Source organism: Nilaparvata lugens, chromosome 2 (genome assembly GCF_014356525.2).
Source record: "Nilaparvata lugens isolate BPH chromosome 2, ASM1435652v1, whole genome shotgun sequence".
Classification (NCBI taxonomy): domain Eukaryota; kingdom Metazoa; phylum Arthropoda; class Insecta; order Hemiptera; family Delphacidae; genus Nilaparvata; species Nilaparvata lugens.
Genome location: NC_052505.1, coordinates 46,227,354 through 46,246,665, shown reverse-complemented (window position 1 = coordinate 46,246,665; position 19,312 = coordinate 46,227,354). Strand labels below are relative to the sequence as shown.

General features: G+C 31.9%; 1 protein-coding gene across 1 annotated transcript; it reads right to left on the bottom strand.

Moving 5' to 3' along the window:
* Positions 1–1,748: 1,748 nt before the first annotated feature.
* Positions 1,749–14,031, bottom strand: LOC120349903. Its single transcript, XM_039421332.1, has 2 exons — positions 13,787–14,031; positions 1,749–3,512 (listed from the first exon to the last, which is right to left on the bottom strand). The coding sequence occupies exon 2, from the start codon at positions 2,938–2,940 to the stop codon at positions 1,948–1,950; it is 993 nt and encodes a 330-aa protein (XP_039277266.1). The 5' UTR covers positions 2,941–3,512; positions 13,787–14,031; the 3' UTR covers positions 1,749–1,947.
* Between the last annotated feature and the right edge of the window lie 5,281 nt (positions 14,032–19,312).

The following is a 19,312-nucleotide window of genomic DNA, read 5'->3' as shown; positions in this document are numbered from 1 at the left end:
TGGGAAACAAAAAAGCAAATGACTACGCGATTCAAAAATACTGTTGACACATAACTGAACGATCACACTAATATAATGAGAGACAATCTATTCGTAAAATAGAATTGAAAATGATTACAAAAAGTGAATATGGATTATTTATCTATAAAAATATCTAAAAGACAAAATTGAGACAAAAACGAAACTACAAGAGGTTCAAGTTTGGTAGGTATATGTACAGTTGGTCCTTTGGAGGCGCACTAAGAAATCTTTTGGCGATATTTCAACTCAAAGGGTGGTTTTAAAGGGTTTAAAGCTCGTCTTTTAGCATGTATATTTTTCTTATTTCAATATCTGAAAATTATAATTGAAATGTCCATAAATCATATGTTAATATAGAACTATAATCTAGAGAGAGTACCTCTTCAAAACAGTTGTTCTGGTAACTAAATTAAAAATTTTGTTAGGGTGGCATTAAGTTGAGTTTTGTTAGGTTGGCACCAAGTTGAAGATTTAAATGCATTTATCCAGGACCTCCTGAATACCAATTTATCCAGTACCTCCTAAATACCTATTTAGGAGGTCCTGTTTTATCGCGGGAAAATTGACTGGGTACTGCTACTTCAATCAGAGCTAATCCTGGGAATATTATATACCTAGCCATCAGGCTCGCTTCGCTCGCCATATCTGTTTAGCCAAACGTTTAGTCCGGAACCCCGACTGGATCGTCCTAACATATGATGAAAATATGACATAACATTTCAAATTTGGCCCTTTAGAGGCGCAATAATAACAGATTTGGAGAAATTTGCAAAGATACGCCCAAAATCTACGTTTTTTAGCATTTTCTCAGCTTCATCGAGATCAAATAAACAAAAAATGTTCAAATTTACTTCGGAAGCTCAGCTGGGGTGCAATAATGTTGTGTTAGAAGGAATTTGAAATAATGCCAAAGATATGCCCAAAATTAGCGTTTTCACAGATTTTCTGCATTTCCTCACCTTTTTCAATAATATTGATGGAAATATATTGAAAAAATTTCAGTACACAGGTTTAGCTGAGGTGGAAGAATTTTGTTCGCCAAAGATACGCCGATATAGTAACAGGTGTTTTTTGAGATCAAAATGACATAATACATTCAAATTCGGTACAGAGGTTCCACTGAGGTCTACATGCAGGCTAGCGAAGCTAGCCCGCTGATCTTATTTTTGAACAATCCAGTCGGGGGTCCAGGGGGCGGAGCCTCCTGGCTAGACAGATATGGCGAACAAAGCGAGCCTGATGGCTAGTATAATATAAATGAGCTGTCTTCTAACTACTGTTAGTTTTGTTATAAATTTTGTATTTATAGGTTGTATTTGGATGGCAGGTGCTGTCTGGTAACCGCCACCTAAATACCCCATAATGTCTCCTGAATCTGTACCCTTTTTCTCTCCATCCGTCTGCACCTCGTAATCTGTGGTTTCTGCTGCTACAATTGAGGCTCCTTGCGTGCTCTGTGGTCACACAACTGTTTGATTCAAAACTGCAGTCTTCTCGGTTGAGAAAGGAGACACAGTCTCCGAAAATTTACCCCATTTCTAATGTAAGTTTTTAAGTGTTTTCAATCTATTTATATTGTGTCTCCTGTTTTAATTTTTATATATATATATATATATATATATATATATATATATATATATATATAACACGTTCATGTTCATTAAAACTCAGTTTTTGAAAATAAATTTTATTTGCAAAAATTACATGTTAACACATCAAGTGGCTGGAGTAGACTAACTAAAATGAGCGCGCTGAGAGCGACACTAAGTGGTACTGACAAAAATAGTAGTCAGCACATCAATAATTGTTTAGGTTTACATAATTCCTCCCTCCTCAAGTTTTTTTCGTCCCGAAAAATAAATTTGGGACACTCAAAAATTACAAAAATTAAAATTAAGTTACAAATTAAAGTTTACTAACTTAGATCTAATTTCTAGGTGGTACAATATAGCTTATGGTAGGGGTTGATGATATTGGTACTTGTGTATCAATTCGGTAATTTAGTACACTGGTTAGCTTCTTAAATTTGTAATAAACGATTATCAAAATTACAAGAAGTATAAATGTACTTAAAACAAAAATTACAATGTGGCATGTCTTAAGGACGAAAGAATCTTCAAAATTTATAAAATCAAAATCTCTAGGTTCAATATCATCAAGTTCACTAACATCTTTCAAATTGATAAGTTTAGTATGAATTTTATTTGGTACATGACTTAATTTTTGTGCATATGTGGTAACTGAAGAAAACAGTAATTTTACATCTGTCATTTTATCATTGATATCCAGATTGATAAGGAAAGATGAGGGAGTATTTATAGTGCCATTATTGATATTAATTTGATCAAACTTATATCCTAAAATACAATTACAATTTTCGAAATAATTCATAAATGGTCTATCATTAATTATTTCTATTCTTACACAACTATCCAAATCCTTATTATTTACTACAGACAAAATACAGTTATCATGTATAATTTCTCCTGAAGTACAAAAATAAATAGAAGAGAATTTTTGACAATTGGTCAATTTCCAAAGCTTTTTGTTTTGAGACACAGATATCGATTTTTCTTTTAATTTCTTTAATTTCATGGTGTGAACATTTGATTCCATTTCAACAGGATAAGACAGAAGGTCATATTTTTCAAATAAATTGTTTAATTTTGGTAAATGGATAATGTAAGTTATAACAGATTTCGATAAAATAAAAGTGCTATTACTAATCTCCCATAAAATACTGGAATCTCTACTAGCTAATGAATAATTCTTATAATCAATTAACCTACGAAAATCATCAAAGCTCAAAATTGATGGATGAAGTTTCCCTTCTTTGCAATACATCAACGAGTTAACAACATCATTTATTTCATCATCCAACAATTGTATAGTCAAAGTAATTAAGTCAACAGCTTGCATATATTTTTGACAATATTGGCAGTTTCGTTAGTAATATTTTCGAATGCTTTATTATTTGAATTAATATGCTCAACATCGAAATTAAATTTCTTAATTAACTCATGGTTCATTTCAAAATTATGTTCTTCACTTTTAACAAGATGTAATTCATTATTTCCTATTTTATCAATAACTTTGTCGAGGTGTTCTTTGTCGTCAGCAGTCATAAGTCCTGTCAACCATGATATGGCGTTTCCTAATCCGTTCATTAGTCCATGTTTTACCTTTTTATTTTTATTTTCAGAAATCATTTCTAATTTAAAATATTGGTTGAGTGAAATTTTCTTCAAGGATTCAATAATGTCAGAGGATATGTAAGCGACTTGCAGATTATTAATATGAGTCTGTAATTTCAAAGATTGTATTTTAAGGTCAGTCAAGTTAGTAAAATGGATAACTTTGTATGTGTCATTAATGAGCATAGATTGTCCTATTTTAATCGGAATTATTCCTGCTGTCTTTGTCAAGTCTGTCAGTCTGTACATCAATGTTGCTGGGATCAGGAACAACAGAAGGATGGTCATTGCCTTCATCTGCAACAATTAGATTATCTTTTACTTTTTTACGAGGCCTTTTCATTCTATAAGGGGGGATTTTGATTACATTTCTTTTCATTTTAAACCTATCACCTTCCTTAGTAGCTGTGCTATACCTTGGAACATTTTTGTGAAATTTCGGGTTTTTGATGAATATCCTATCTGGTATTTCAGGTGGTTCCTCTCTATTTTTGTTACATTTTTCTGTTCGTTTTTCTTTTTCCTCGATTATTTCTTGTAAACGGCATCATTCAACGCTTGTATTTCTTTGAAGTATTGATTAGCAAGTTCTTCAGTGATTACTGCGGGATTATCCTGATCTTGATTTTTTGGTAAATAATTCTGAATTCCGAAAGTTAGTTCATTTGGGCTTAAGTTGAATTGATCTTTTATCGAATTGTTATAGGTTCACAAAGCTAATCGAAGTTTTTGTTCATCACTATATTTTGGGAATTTAATTTCGAGTCCTTGTAGAATTTCAATAATTGTGGAGTGTGTTCTTTCTATTAGGCCTTGAGATTGGGGATGATAAGGTGTGGTGAAGTAAGTTTCAATACCATTTATTTCAGTGAATTGTTTGTATAGTGCATTGTTGAATTCTAATCCGTTATTGGTTTGAATGCATTTTGGAATTGGGAAAACTGAAAGATAGTTGTTTAGATTTTTTATTATTTCGATACTGTTAGCTGATTTCAATGTGTAGGCGGAAAGTCTTTTAGAAAACGAATCAACAATTGTGAGGATTTTAATATTATTATACGTGAAAGTGTCAATCTGAAGTTTTTGAAAGGTTTAGTAGGCTAGGTGTGGGAGTTAGTTTGAATTTAGTTTAAATTGGGTTTCTTTCATACTTGGTTTTCAAACAGATTTCACATTTATTTACAAATTCGGTTACGTCTTTGTGCATTGCGGGCCAATAGTAGTTGTAATATTACATTTTTTCTCACATTGGAATCGAATCTTCAATTCGAGATCTATGGAACTTTATAGTAAATATCAGAGTCATCGATAGATGGACAAACTTTTTGACGGAGAATTTATTATTGTAAATGATTGTTGCATTGTTCCATGGTGTCACCGAGGCTCGGTTGACAGAATTAAAAAGATAAATGGTTTAGTTAAATAGAGATGATATATGAAAGTTTGAAATAATAGTTTCAAAATAAAGTTTTATTGAGAACAAATATAAAATGTGAATTCTAAACTTGTAATTTATAATTTTTTTGGTGACGTGTCTGTAAAATCGACACCGAACAAGGCTTTGCTCTGTGACTTGTAACTTAGGCTTTTCCTGTTCTTTCTTCTCTGAAACTAATGGCTGGCTATGTGTGTGTTGTAAATTTTTGCTCTGAATCATTTTCCATTAAGTGAATTTATTAATGTTTTAAATTGAGTTTTAAACAGTTTATAGTGTTCTATTTTGTCCATATAATTTGTTTTGTGTGTATACAAGCCAATAGCCACTGTTTTTTCAACTGTAAACTAGATAAGTATTTTAGCTCGTAGTAACTCTAGAACTTAGGCTTATAAGATATAATTCTTTGTCTATTTGTATTATATTTTTCAAAAATTCATCTGAAGATTATAAGTTCATTTGCTCTGAAAACTGGATTTCTCATTCATAGGCGATAGATCCATTCATAATTTATCAAGAATCTATTACATTGGAACCGACAACTATCCTTAGGTTAATAGGTGTTAAATGCTATCCAGCCGATTAAGGAAAAATTGGTAGCACGGCAAATGTTACCCCTGTGGTGGGACCGAATTACAAAATAAATATGTCCCAAATGGTACGCCCTGGTGTGGGACTCAAACTACAAAATATATCCCTGGTTATAAAAAATTATTAGTAGGATAGATATCTTGATAGGTTATGAATGGTATACTGCTGAGTGGGAAATCGGTTCAAGAGAGATCAAGTTTTAATGAATAGATATCAGTGCATATTACAAAATGGCAAACATTAAAAATGATCTGAATCTTATAACATTCTTAACACAAAAGTTTGATGAGCAAAATGCCAAGATTGATGAGCAAAATGCTAAGTTTAATGCTAGGTTTGATGAGATGAAGCAAGAATTTGCTAGCATTAGACTAGAGCAGGTTAGTATAAACCTTCTGTTGAAAAATGCACATGAAACATTGAGTGATAATCATGAAGATGAAAACAAATTGAAGCAGGATAATAGTAGTGTTAAGATACAGGATCAACTCATTCAAGTTTCTGACAATGTAGGCCTAGTTACTGTTGTTGAAAAAGTCAACCTTAATGAGATAGTAGAATTGAGTAAAGAAGTACCGGTAGGTAGGGAGTTGTCTTCACTGAAAGTCAACTATCATGAAAGTAATATTGCTACATTGAAGGTTAGGAAAACTATGAACAAAGTGAATGATTACATGAGACAGGTTTCTGTAGAGGTTAGGAACAATGTAAACAAAATGAATGTTGCTTTGAGTCAAGTTGATGAGTTCAACTTTCAACTGAGAATTGAAAAGGTGTATGCAATGCATTCTCAAGTGAACATGACTAACTTTTGTGAGCAAAATGGCTTTGTTGAAACAAATGAACCCATGAATAAAATCATGTTCTTGAAGAAAACAAAGCATAAAGTCTCCATTGATGTATTAGTATTCAAAGGTTGTTTCAAGTTGCTTATTTACAAGATGATGACAGTGAATCACATGATGAAAGGGTATTCCCCAACACACAATGATTAGGAATCCTGTGTTATGCCGGGATTCAGAATAGCATAATCGCTACGCAGTGTATGGTAAGAGTCCATAATTGTGTCTTTTTTCTTTCCTGTAGCCTATTTTTCTTGGCCCTTAATCTTTTCAAATTTCAATTCTTTCCTGTCTTTGTGTAATGTTCAGTAAAATTCTTCTATGATGCATATCTTAACCAATCTTGTCCATAGTCATTTAAATTTGTATTCTTCTGAAATAATATTAGAAGTTAAAATAGTAGCTTATTTTCCTAATCTTTAAATTGTTGATAAAACTTAACTTTTCTAAAATCTATCCATTGTAGTGTAAAGAATTGTGTGCTTGTGATATATTTTTTCATCATGTATCACTTATTTTGAAATGTGTGTTGTTTTAGGAAATTTATTTACCCAGTTTTCTTTTTCTCTTTTTTGTATTTTTTAGGGAACTTATTTACCCATTATTCATCTTGATCATCTTTGTATTATAATCTTGAAATGTTTGTACTTATTATACAGTCTTTAAATTATAAATTCTTTTGTTATAATAAATAAACTTCAAAATTTGAAAGTATTAATGAATTCTGTAGCCATATATATGTGATGTATTAATGAAAGTTAACTTGAATAATAATGTTTTCATTGAATAAAAACGTTGTGTTATATTATCAATTGAAATGAGTTAAAGGCTAAAATTTTTCTAAAGTGTTTTGTAATTGATATCTTTTTCAAAATTTTTAAAATTGTTTGTTCTATAAATTTTGATATGATTGATTATCGTTTGAAATGGATGCTGGAGTGTATGTAGAATTTTTAGTGGGGTTTGTTGATTAGAATTTTGCTGGTATGTGATTGTTTTTTGAGATGGAAACCTATTATTGCCTAAAGAAGGAATAACAGAGGTTATGACTTAGAGAGGCAGTAATGAGATAATATTTTTTGTGTTGATTACTTATGTTGATTGCCATAGATGCAAAATAATGATTAATAATGTTGATTGCCATAGATGCAGATTACTTATGAATATTGATTGCCTTTGAAGCAAAATATTATTGATGTTTTGAATGATTTCTTGTTTAATGATTGATAGTAAAGTTTTGTCATGAAATGTAGCTTGTGTTCAGAACATTGAAAAGTCGAAATAAACTATAGTATCCAACAAACGATGATTAATAATATTAAATATTTTGCTTTTTATACAATTTTTGAACACAAAATTAAAACTAAATAATTTTGAAACCCTGAATGATAAATCATAAATGTGAAATGAACTTGCTATAAATGCTATAAATGAAATGTTATACTAAATGATAATGAAATGCAGATATATTATGAAATGATTGTGAATAGAAGACCAATTGTCTGAAATTATTGAAATATATATTGAAATTAATTTTTTGTTGTGATGATCTGATGTTTTTTACAATTTTGATAATGATACAGAGTGTTATAAAATTCTATTTCTATTTTGAAGAATGGATTAAATTTTGATATTTGAACAGTGAATAGATGGAAATGAAATTTTTTTAGTGAAAATTTATAATTGATATCTCCATATTTCAGAATTTATGTATTGCTGACTGTATAATAGGATGTTAACAAATTTCAATTTTATATATACTTAAAAATAATTTTCATGTGTATTAGATTGTATTGATAGCCTAAGCAAGTTTTTCTTCTTAGTTTATAAGCATTTTAAGATAACAGGTACAGCACAGACATTAACATTGAAATAATTATCATGTGAATCTCGAAATTGGCAACAAGTGAACGCCATGAAGAGTGTTAAGAACATTTGGGTGATTTTCGAACTAGTGTGACTCATCTACGCTGTGGCCTACACTAATAACTATGCCAATATCAACACAATAACTACGCCAAAATCTACGCTGCGGCCTACACTAATAACTACGCCAATATCAACACCAATAACCACGCCAAAATCTACGCCGATGCCTGTGCTGATGCCAACGCCAATATCTACGCCGATGCCAATGCCTGCGCCAATGCTGATGCCAACACTAATATCTACGCCAATAACTACGCCAAAATCTACGCTGTGGCCTACACTAATAACTACGCCAATATCAACACCAATAATCATGCCAAAATCTATGCCGATGCCTGTGCTGATGCCAACGCCAATATCTACGCCGATGCCAATGCCTGCGCCAATGCTGATGCCGACACTAATATCTACGCCAATAACTACACCAAAATCTACGCTGAGGCCTACACTAATATCTACACCAATATCAACACCGATACCAATGCCAAAATCTACGCCAATGTCAATGCCAATAACTACGCCAATATCTACGCCAATAACTACGCCGATGCCTGCGCCAATGCCAATAGCTACGCCAATGCCAACGCCAATATCTACGCCAATGCCAATGTCAATATCTACGCCAATGCCAATATCTGCGCCGATTCAATGCCTGCGCCGATGCCAATGCCTGCGCCAATGCTGATGCCAATGCCAATATCTAAGCCGATGCCAATGCCGACACCAAAGCATACGCTAATAACAATGCCAACGCTTATTGCTGACTTTGTATCTCAAACTTCAACACTACTACATTACCTGGAGGTAATTGTCATCCATGTTCACGTTCGCAACTTTGAATTCAGAATAACAGTCACAGTATCATGAAAGAATTGATTCAAAAAAAAAAAAATCCTCTCCTAAATTATTCCTGTATGCAGAACTCTAAACCTAGAACACTGAAAGTATCAAAAAACCAAACCTTACCTAAATTAATCCTCACCTAAATTAATCCTGTATGCAGCGTCTATCTCTTCTCCAAAAAACGAATTACATTGTCATTTCAAGCCTGAAATGTACATTGTATAATTACAAATATGATACAAAATTTATGTGACTCTGTTTGGTATCGAGTTTGGTATGCAGCCGTCTACTACAAGCATGAAGCAATGCTAACTGAGATGTCACCTGTATCGAGTTTGGTATGCAGCCGTCTACTACAAGCATGAGGCAATGCTAACTGAGATGTCACCTGTATCGAGTTTGATATGCATCAGTCGACTACAAGTATCAGCCCAACACTACGTGCATCCAGATCAGCCCAACACTATGTGCATCCAGATCAGCCCAACACTAACGTCATCACATTGGAGTCACACTTAACTGAAAATCATACTGAGTGCCTTAACGGACTGTTTTCCAAAATGTGCATCGATAAAATCAACCGCGTCAATAGTGAAAGAAATGAACATTTTTTGATTTATTGAAATTTTATGTGAAAATTAAATGTAACAATTCATCAATTCATTTAAAAAAAAAAATAATAATAAATTTTTTATTCAACATACTAAATTTTTTTTTATGCAATAAAAATTGAATTTTTCTATCTATTAAATTTATGTGCAATTTCAAAAAACTATTCTTTACATATTAAACTTTCTGTTGAGATATTTTCCTTTAAATTATAAAGCTGAATCAAAAGTAATTTTGATATTCTATACTTTGAAATATTGTTTGGAAACATATAACAAATGCTGTTGATGAATTTTTATAATAATTTTCAATTATAGTTGACATGTAATATTTTTATAGAAAAAATTGTTACTGTTCTCAAATTTACAATTCAAAATTTTCATTAGGGTCAATGTAATTTTTTTTCTTTAAATTTTCAAACAGTAAAATTTTTTTATGTCAAGAGGGGGGTATTTGTAATATTACATTTTTTCTCACATTGGAATCGAATCTTTAATTCGAGATCTATGGAACTTTATAGTAAATATCAGAGTCATCGATAGATGGACAAACTTTTTGACGGAGAATTTATTATCGTAAATGATTGTTGCATTGTTCCATGGTGTCACCGAGGCTCGGTTGACAGAATTAAAAAGATAAATGGTTTAGTTAAATAGAGATGATATATGAAAGTTTGAAATAATAGTTTCAAAATAAAGTTTTATTGAGAACAAATATAAAATGTGAATTCTAAACTTGTAATTTATAATTTTTTTGGTGACGTGTCTGTAAAATCGACACCGAACAAGGCTTTGCTCTGTGACTTGTAACTTAGGCTTTTCCTGTTCTTTCTTCTCTGAAACTAATGGCTGGCTATGTGTGTGTTGTAAATTTTTGCTCTGAATCATTTTCCATTTAAGTGAATTTATTAATGTTTTAAATTGAGTTTTAAACAGTTTATAGTGTTCTATTTTGTCCATATAATTTGTTTTGTGTGTATACAAGCCAATAGCCACTGTTTTTTCAACTGTAAACTAGATAAGTATTTTAGCTCGTAGTAACTCTAGAACTTAGGCTTATAAGATATAATTCTTTGTCTATTTGTATTATATTTTTCAAAAATTCATCTGAAGATTATAAGTTCATTTGCTCTGAAAACTGGATTTCTCATTCATAGGCGATAGATCCATTCATAATTTATCAAGAATCTATTACATTGGAACCGACAACTATCCTTAGGTTAATAGGTGTTAAATGCTATCCAGCCGATTAAGGAAAAATTGGTAGCACAGCATAGTTTTTACATATTTGTTTATAATTCTCGTTAATTCCTCTGTGGAAGTTTTTGTCTTCATGACATTGAGCTATTATCATTGTTTGTTCATCTACATCAGTTATGTCAGCGTTTATTCTTTTGTAGATTCGGAATTTTATGTTGGGAACTATTTTGACAATTTCATTAGTCATTGAACTTAGAATTTCTGTTTTTATTAAAGATCTTTTTGAATTGGGGTTTTCCTTTACCTCGTGGAATAACTATTTGGTTTGCTTCAGTGTTTATGATACTATTTTCGTCCATTATACCTATTCTATCATCTGAACTTTCTTGAGAATGTTGTGTCATTAGTGAGTCATTGTCATTATCATTATTAGTATTATTTACAAGGTTTTCGTTGCCAGTTTCCACATCATTTTCATTAATATTATCAATATTTGCATCAACTATCGAATTGTTACCTATTTGTTCATCAAGATCATTCAATACACTTTCACTCACCAACGGAGGAGCTTCATTGTTATGGAATCTTAGCAGATCATTGATATCAATGTCATCGTACTCATCATTGTTATTGGCATTGTCATTGGCATTGTTCGCATTATTTTCCGCGGGAAAGCCTGGGAATAATTCTGAATCGTCAAAACCTGTAAATTCATCACTACTTTCCATCATATTTACATTGAAAGGCCGTGAGAGACAATCAGCAACACAATTTGAGCAACCTTTTATGAATTCTACGGTGTAATCATACTCTTCCATTAACAATTTCCATCTCATTAATTTAGCATTTGGTTCTTTTAGAGAATGAAGCCATTGGAGTGGCTTGTGATCTGTTCTTAGGGTGAATTTTCTTCCATACAAATATGGCCTGAAATGTTTCACTGCCCAAGTTATTGCCAACATTTCTTTTTCAATAGTAGAAAGATTTTGTTCAGCGAGATTGAGTGTTCTAGAAGCGAATGAAATTGGGAGATCTTTATTGTCAGTCATTTGACTAAGGACCGCCCCTAAGCTAACATTGGATGAGTCTGTTGTCAAAATATATGGATCATTCAATTTAGGTAACTGCAATATTGGTGCATTAGTAATTGCTTCTTTCAGAAAATTGACAGCTTCAATGAATTTAGGATCTTTTGGGTTTATAGTGGATGTTTTTCTCAATGCGTTAGTTAAAGGTTGAGCTATTTTAGCGAATCCTTTTATCATTTTTCTGTAGTATCCTGCCAAACCTAAAAATTGTTTTATTTGTTTAGTAGTTTGTGGAACGGGAAAATCTTTTATTGCTTTTACTTTTTCAGGATTCGGCTGAATGCCTTTTTCCGAAACTATGTGACCTAGAAATAGAAGTTCTTTCTTAAAGAATTCGGTCTTGTCCAATTGTATTTTTAGTTGATGAGTTTTCAATTGTTTGAATACAACGTTCAGGTGTTTCATGTGCTCTTGTAAGCTATCACTAAAAATAATAATATCATCAAGATATACAAGGACATTTGGTAAATCGCAAAATATCAAGTTCATTGTCCTTTGAAATTGAGGTGGACCATTCTTCAACCCAAATGGCATTCTGAGAAACTCATAATGATCATTTTCAGTACTAAAAGCTGTTTTTGGTATTGATTCGGGTTCCATTTTGATTTGATGGAATCCTGAAACAAGGTCAATAGCCGAAAAGTACGTTGCTCGACCAATTTTTGAGAACAAGTCTTCAATATTCAGGAGAGGAAATCTATCATCTTTAGTTTTGTTGTTCAATTTCCGATAATCTACTACAAGACGAACTTTGCGTTTTCCTGAAGCATCAGGTTTCTTCGGCACAACCCATAAGGGAGAGTTGTATGGAGAATTAGACGGTCTTATTATCTTTTGTTCGAGTAGCTTGTTTATTCCATTACTAATATCCTGCCCAAATGAGATAGGATAGTGGTAGTTTTTTGAATAAACAGGTTCTTCGTCTGTAGTCACTATTTTATGCTTGAGCAAGTTAGTAGCAGTTAATATATCACCTTTGAATTTTATTATTTCGGGATATTTCATAAGAGTACTAATAATGCATTCTTTCTCTTCTGAGTTCATATGCTCAGTTCTCAATAAAGAAGTGATTTCGTCAATGGATAGAGGATTATTGATCATCTCACCCATGTACAATTCACATTCTTCTACAGAAACTGTTTCGATATTCAACGTTTTGTCACAATCAGAAAAATATTCAATCTCAATAAAACCATTCCTATCAATATCAGTTACAACTACCTGTGCTGTTTGTTTAGGAGGCATGTTTGATGACTAGAAGGAAGCCAGATATTTTTTTGAGAAATCAGCAATATCACCACTACAACACCAGACGAAGAAACGACACTCATGTGACAGTGGTATGATCCAGACTGACCCTATATGGACCAAAATATATCTGCACTAGGATATACAACTGCTTGCCAGATGAATTGAAGACCTTGGAAAACTTGAGTCAATTTAAAAATAAACTAAAATAATTCCTCACAATGAGACCATATTATATTATAGTCTACAAGAATACTTTGAGGAAAGAATCTCACCACACCGACACCAGGAACCACAAGGAAATTGAGCACTACATTATGATGAAAAAATCTGACAACCATGGCGCATACACGCTTCCAGTGGGAGAATATCAAGTATCAAGTAAGCCAAATAACACCTACATTAGGAGTGTTTGACCCGCAGAATAAATCCATGAATGCCATTGAATTTATTCGCCAAATACAAACTGTACAAGAGCTAAATAGTATGTCTTGGTTTGAATGGAAATTGCAACTTTGTTCTCTTCTAAAATCAGATGCATTATTTTCATTTTTATCAGAAAAAGATGAATTCCAGTCGTTGGACGAATTTCTGGATAACTTCAAGCAGAGATACTGGTCAACCGAATTACAACAAGAATGTTTATTCGACATTCTTAATAGTAAATTTCAACCAAAAATTCACCTAACCTTTCCAGCATATGCCGCCAGCCTACGATACAGGAATACTTTTCTAGACCACCCATTATCTGAATCTAGCCTAGTTTCTATAATCTTGAAAGGATTACCTGAACAAATTCGACTAATAGTTGCAACGGGAATTTCACAAAACTTCAAGCAATTAGAGAAAACATTACATCGAATTCATGTAGTTTCCAACTCCAGGTTAAAAAACAGATTCAACACTGAAAACAATCAAAGGCGAACTAATTATAATCAAAGAGGATGATATCACAGGCAAGAAGGTCAATTTATGGATAATGAAATGAATTACAATAGTAAATTTATTAATCAGAATCATCCAGCTTTTAAAAATCAGAGACAAAGGCGGAGTGAGTGAGACAGGCATACTGTGTGGGATTCCCTTCTCTCTCGTACTCATACATTCAAGCAGGCTGTTGCAGCTCTTGAGTACGATTTTTCATTTTCAAAGTTTAAAAACGGATTTGAATGAGTATTAGGGCTATTAGTATTAGATCACAACCTTTTCTCTTAAATATTGTGATGTATTTGTAGTGAAATGCGTAGAATTGAATAAAAATACGACCGAAAAATGGTGATGTATTGTGTTGCATTTGGATGCAAGAATGGGCATGTCAAAGGAAATGAAATACCATTTCACAGGTAAGTCAAACATTTTTATTCTGTTAATTAATTTGAAGAAATCTTTTTGTTTTACATACATTTTCAATACTTCTTTCTATATTGATCAGTTTATTTGACCAAAAATAAAACAACAAATTTGGTTATATTCCTAGTAAGTTATACCGTACTGTGATAGTTTCTATGTTTATTGAAAATTTCGGCCTACTTTATAGCATCTAAAATAAAAAACATAGTTGAAGAACAAATCAATCCTTATTCAAAAAAGAATAAATAATATCTGATGCAGAAATTGTGAATGTTTCCCTACAAAGACTATCATTCATTCTATCACACATTCTATGTATGATGTAATTTATGGATATAAATTTGGTGTTAAGCATCAGCATATAATAAATAGAGTATATTTATCATAATATTTGTATATGGTGTATTATGTAGGTACAGTAGGCGTATCATACATTTTATGTATAATGTATAAAATAAATTTAGTGTAAGTAGCAGCATATAATACTAATAGAATCTGATAGTATAATACTATAATCTAATAGAATCTATGAGTACGAAAAAATAAACATTTTTTAATGAATTTTGTGTAAACACAGCTTTACAATAATGATTAATGATCCTGTGTTATCATAAAGCATGACCTTGAGGTTGTGAATGAAAGTCATACATAATTTCGCTCCTGGGTTTTGGAAGATTTTGTGTTATAAATAGTCACGGATAAGTACAAATTTTGTATTAATTTCATTATTAATTGTTTCTTGATCACGTTTTATCATTTTGTTTTAGATTTTAATTCTTAATTCTATTTTATAAGCCAAACATCGTTTAGAGGTTATTTTGAGGTTAGGTTTTCGAGATTTAAAAATAAACATAGATAGTTTACTTGACTAAAATTATAACCAAATTAAAATCCAATCATTTATAAATCAATTATTATTATTGCAAGTTATATAATTTCTTAGATAGGAAGATGAGCTCAAGCAGAACACCGAAGGTTAATAATAGAAATGTAAACATAGCGGGAGTACTCACGCGTTCCCAAAACCAAAATTCAAAAACGCCAAAACCAAAAACCCCAGTTCTTCAAACTACTTTAGCCGAAAAAGTTGCTCAACTACAAAGTAGCCACACTAATTTAAAAAACCAATTAGAAGTAACTCTAAAAACGTCTGAGGAAGAAAGGTTAGGGATGGTAGAAGAAATTAAATCTTTGGAACTGATTATAAAATTACAAGATGAAGACCATAAAAAAGAAATACTAAATCTAAAAAATCAATGTAGTCTAATGTCGGAGGAAATAAAGAAACTAAAATCTAAATTTGATAATACTAAATGTATGATAGAACCTCCGTCCAAATGCAAAAAAATAGAATCTAACCTAAATGATGGGAAATGCTCTGAAAATGGTCGAAATAAAACGTACAGTGAGGTTTTGAAGACAGCAACCAAAAATATAGCTGAGGGAAATAAAGATAGGAAAGGGAGAGTTCTGCTACTGACGTCCAGTCATGGACGTGATTGCAGTGATCTCCTTGATAAAAGATTAAAAAATAAATTTGATGTCCAATGTTTTTTCAAGCCAAGTGCATCAATTAATGCAGTTGTAGAGTCAGCTAGGGAACAAACTAAAGACTTTGATGAAAATGACTATCTAATTGTACTGGGTGGCTCAAATAATATAAATGAACCTAACTTGAATCATCTTCCTCAAGTAACAGGAAAAATCAAGGAAATTGTGCCACTCAGCAAAAAAACAAACTTAATAATAAGTACTATTCCTAATAGGTTTGATAGGCCAGAATTAAATGAAGCAATCAATTCGACAAACAAATCAATCCATAATACAATCAACAGCCTAAAAAATAAGAATTCTAAACAACTGGGGATTTGTTTTCTAAATGAAAGGCTGAAAAGACATAACTTCACTAATCATGGGTTGCATCTAAATCGATCTGGCAAAGTAATCTTTTGTAATAGATTGGCAGAGCTGATTGAAAGCCGTTTGCAATCCTCTGGTTTAAAAACAGTCAAAAAAACAAATAACGATTTTTTAGTAAATTGGCTCAAAACAGGGAAAGGGAAATAGCTACAAATGCTAGAGATAGAGTAGCACAAGATGGTAAGGTTTTTAGTATTTATCATCAAAATATTCAGTATCTTCGCAACAAAATTGACAGATTAGAAGTATTTCTTAAACAGGAGGATCCTGACATTGTTATTTTCACAGAGCATGGCTTAAAAATAAAGGAAATAAATCAAGTTAGGATTCCAGGCTATTCACTGAGATCAGAATTTTGTAGAATAGCTCATAGAAGTGGTGGTGTATGTATATTCACTAGCAATGCTAAACATACCCAAACTTATGAACTGGATTTTGTTAAGAGATTTTCTGTTGAGATGGATTTAGAGGTGACGGGACTAAGGTTAAAAATTGATGATCGATTTGAGGTAGCAGTGTTAGGTATCTATAGGTCACCAAATGGAGACTGGCAAAAATTTTGTGAGCTGCTCCATACACTTTTGGAAATTACAACCGCTCGTTTCACAAATGTTATAGTAGTAGGAGATTTCAATACCGATTTTGCCAGGCAGGATAAAATGACAGAGGATATTAGAGATATTATTAATATGAATAATTTGAAAATTAAGGTCCACGAATATACAAGAGTAACTCGAACTTCACAGACAATTATTGATAATATCCTCACAAATATAGAAGGTTGTAATGTCAGGTTAGGTAGCTCAGATCTATCAGATCATAACTATCAAATTTTAGATGTTAAGTTGCAGGGCCAGAATCCAAGCAGAAAAAAAAACTTTTGTGAAAGAAATTCAGCAATATGAGCTAGGAAATATAAATTGTTTGAAGCAGGAACTGCTTCAAGAAAATTGGAGTAGTGTTTATAACAGTTGTAACCTAAATTACAAATATAAGCAATTCATTGATACTCTAAGATTTCACATTAGTGTATGCTGTCCAATAAAAAAAGTCAAAGTAAAAAGTAAATTAAACAAAGTAGATGAATGGATAACTGAAGATATTCTTACTCAAAGAAATATTGTTAGGGAAGCTTATGAGGAATTTAAATTAGTGAGGGATGTTCCGAGTGAAGTCAAATACAAATGTCTAAAGGAAAACTATGCAAAAGAAGTGAGGAAAGCTAATTGTAAGAAAACAGCTGAAATATTAACAACTAGTACCAATTTTAACACTGCTGTTTGGGAGGTAATTAATAGAAATAGGAGAGCAGCTCAAAAAGATACAGTTACTAATGTCCCTAGGATAATCGATGAACATGGAAATTATATGGATGATAGTATAGACATTTGTAACTTTTTCAATAAGTATTATCAACAGGTTGCATATAATCTCCAAAAGTCACTGAACACTAATACTTATAATACAACTACATTAAATGCTGAGCCAATTGAAAAGGTATTTAAATTTCATCCATTATCAAGAGATGAGTTGTCAAGAATAATAAAAAATTTGAATAACAAAAAAACAGTAGGATTGGATGGGGTCTTAAGCAAAATTTTAAAAGAATGTGAAAATGAATTACTGGACCCTTTATTGCATCTCCTTAATACTTCACTAGAGCAGGGTATTTTCCCTGATGATCTGAAACAAGGAAAAATTTTGCCAATTTTCAAGAGCGGTGATTCTGAAAGAGTTGAAAATTATAGACCCATTAGTATTCTAAATGTAATAAGTAAAATTTTTGAAAGAGTAGTTTTAAATAGGCTATTGATGCACCTGGAAGAAATTAGTTTCATATGTGATGAACAGCATGGGTTCCAGAAAGGGAAATCTACTAAGACTGCAATAGTATCCCTTGTTGAAAGACTAATATATATAATAGATTCAGGTGAGAAGGCAGCCGCAATATTTCTTGATTTATCCAAAGCTTTTGATTGTGTGAACCATAGAATATTATTGGAAATACTAAAAACTGTAGGTGTGAATGGTATAGAACTAAAATGGTTTGAATCATACCTCATAGGTAGAAACCAGTGTGTTGAGCTTACCAAGGTGGATGGGAATGAAATAGTAAAAATTAAATCTCAAAAACTGGAGGTCCAGGCTGGAGTACCTCAAGGCTCAATTCTGGGTCCCTTACTGTTTCTGTTGTATGTGAACCAATTACCAAAAGAGTTAAAAGATCACAGAGCTCTGTTGTTTGCTGATGACACATCGCTTATCTTTAACAATTATTTATTAGATAGTCTAGAAATAAATGCTTTTACTGGAGTACAGTCAATTGTCCAATTCTTGAAGCAAAGGCAATTAACAATAAATAGTAAGAAATGTCAATTCCTACAACTCGAAAGTAAATATAATTCAGTAGAGGATAGAGAAATAAATGTGTTTGTAGAGGAAAATGAATTAGACCAAGAAGAGAAAGTAGCATTCTTGGGAATTTTATTGGACAGGAAATTAACATGGCATCCTTACATTGAGAGGATATGTAATAAGATATCATCTGGGGTATTTGTCCTGCGGCAGCTTGCTAGGCTGAATGATAAAAAACTACTGTTAACTGCTTACCATGGACTTATACTATCTCATATTAGGTATGCTATTTTAGTATGGGGTAATTCATCTCAACAAAATATGGACAGGGTGTTTAAGATTCAAAAGAAGGCACTCAGATGTATAGAGAAAGTGAATAGATTAGACTCTTGTAGGCCTTTATTTAAAAAGCTTGGTCTATTAACTGTGCCATCTTTGTATGTATATGAATTTGTAATGCATGTGAAAACGAGTGGTGTGATCCAGAATTCAGATGTTCATGAGTATAATACCGTACGCGAAACAGAGCAGATTATCATATAATGGGTCACAATAGTAGGTTATTTGAACAAAAACCAGATTATATTGGTAGGAAATTTTATAACAAGCTACCTCAAATCTTGAAAAGTAATGATGATTTGAAGATTTTCAAAAAACAAATTAAAAAATATTTAGTTGATAGAGCTTT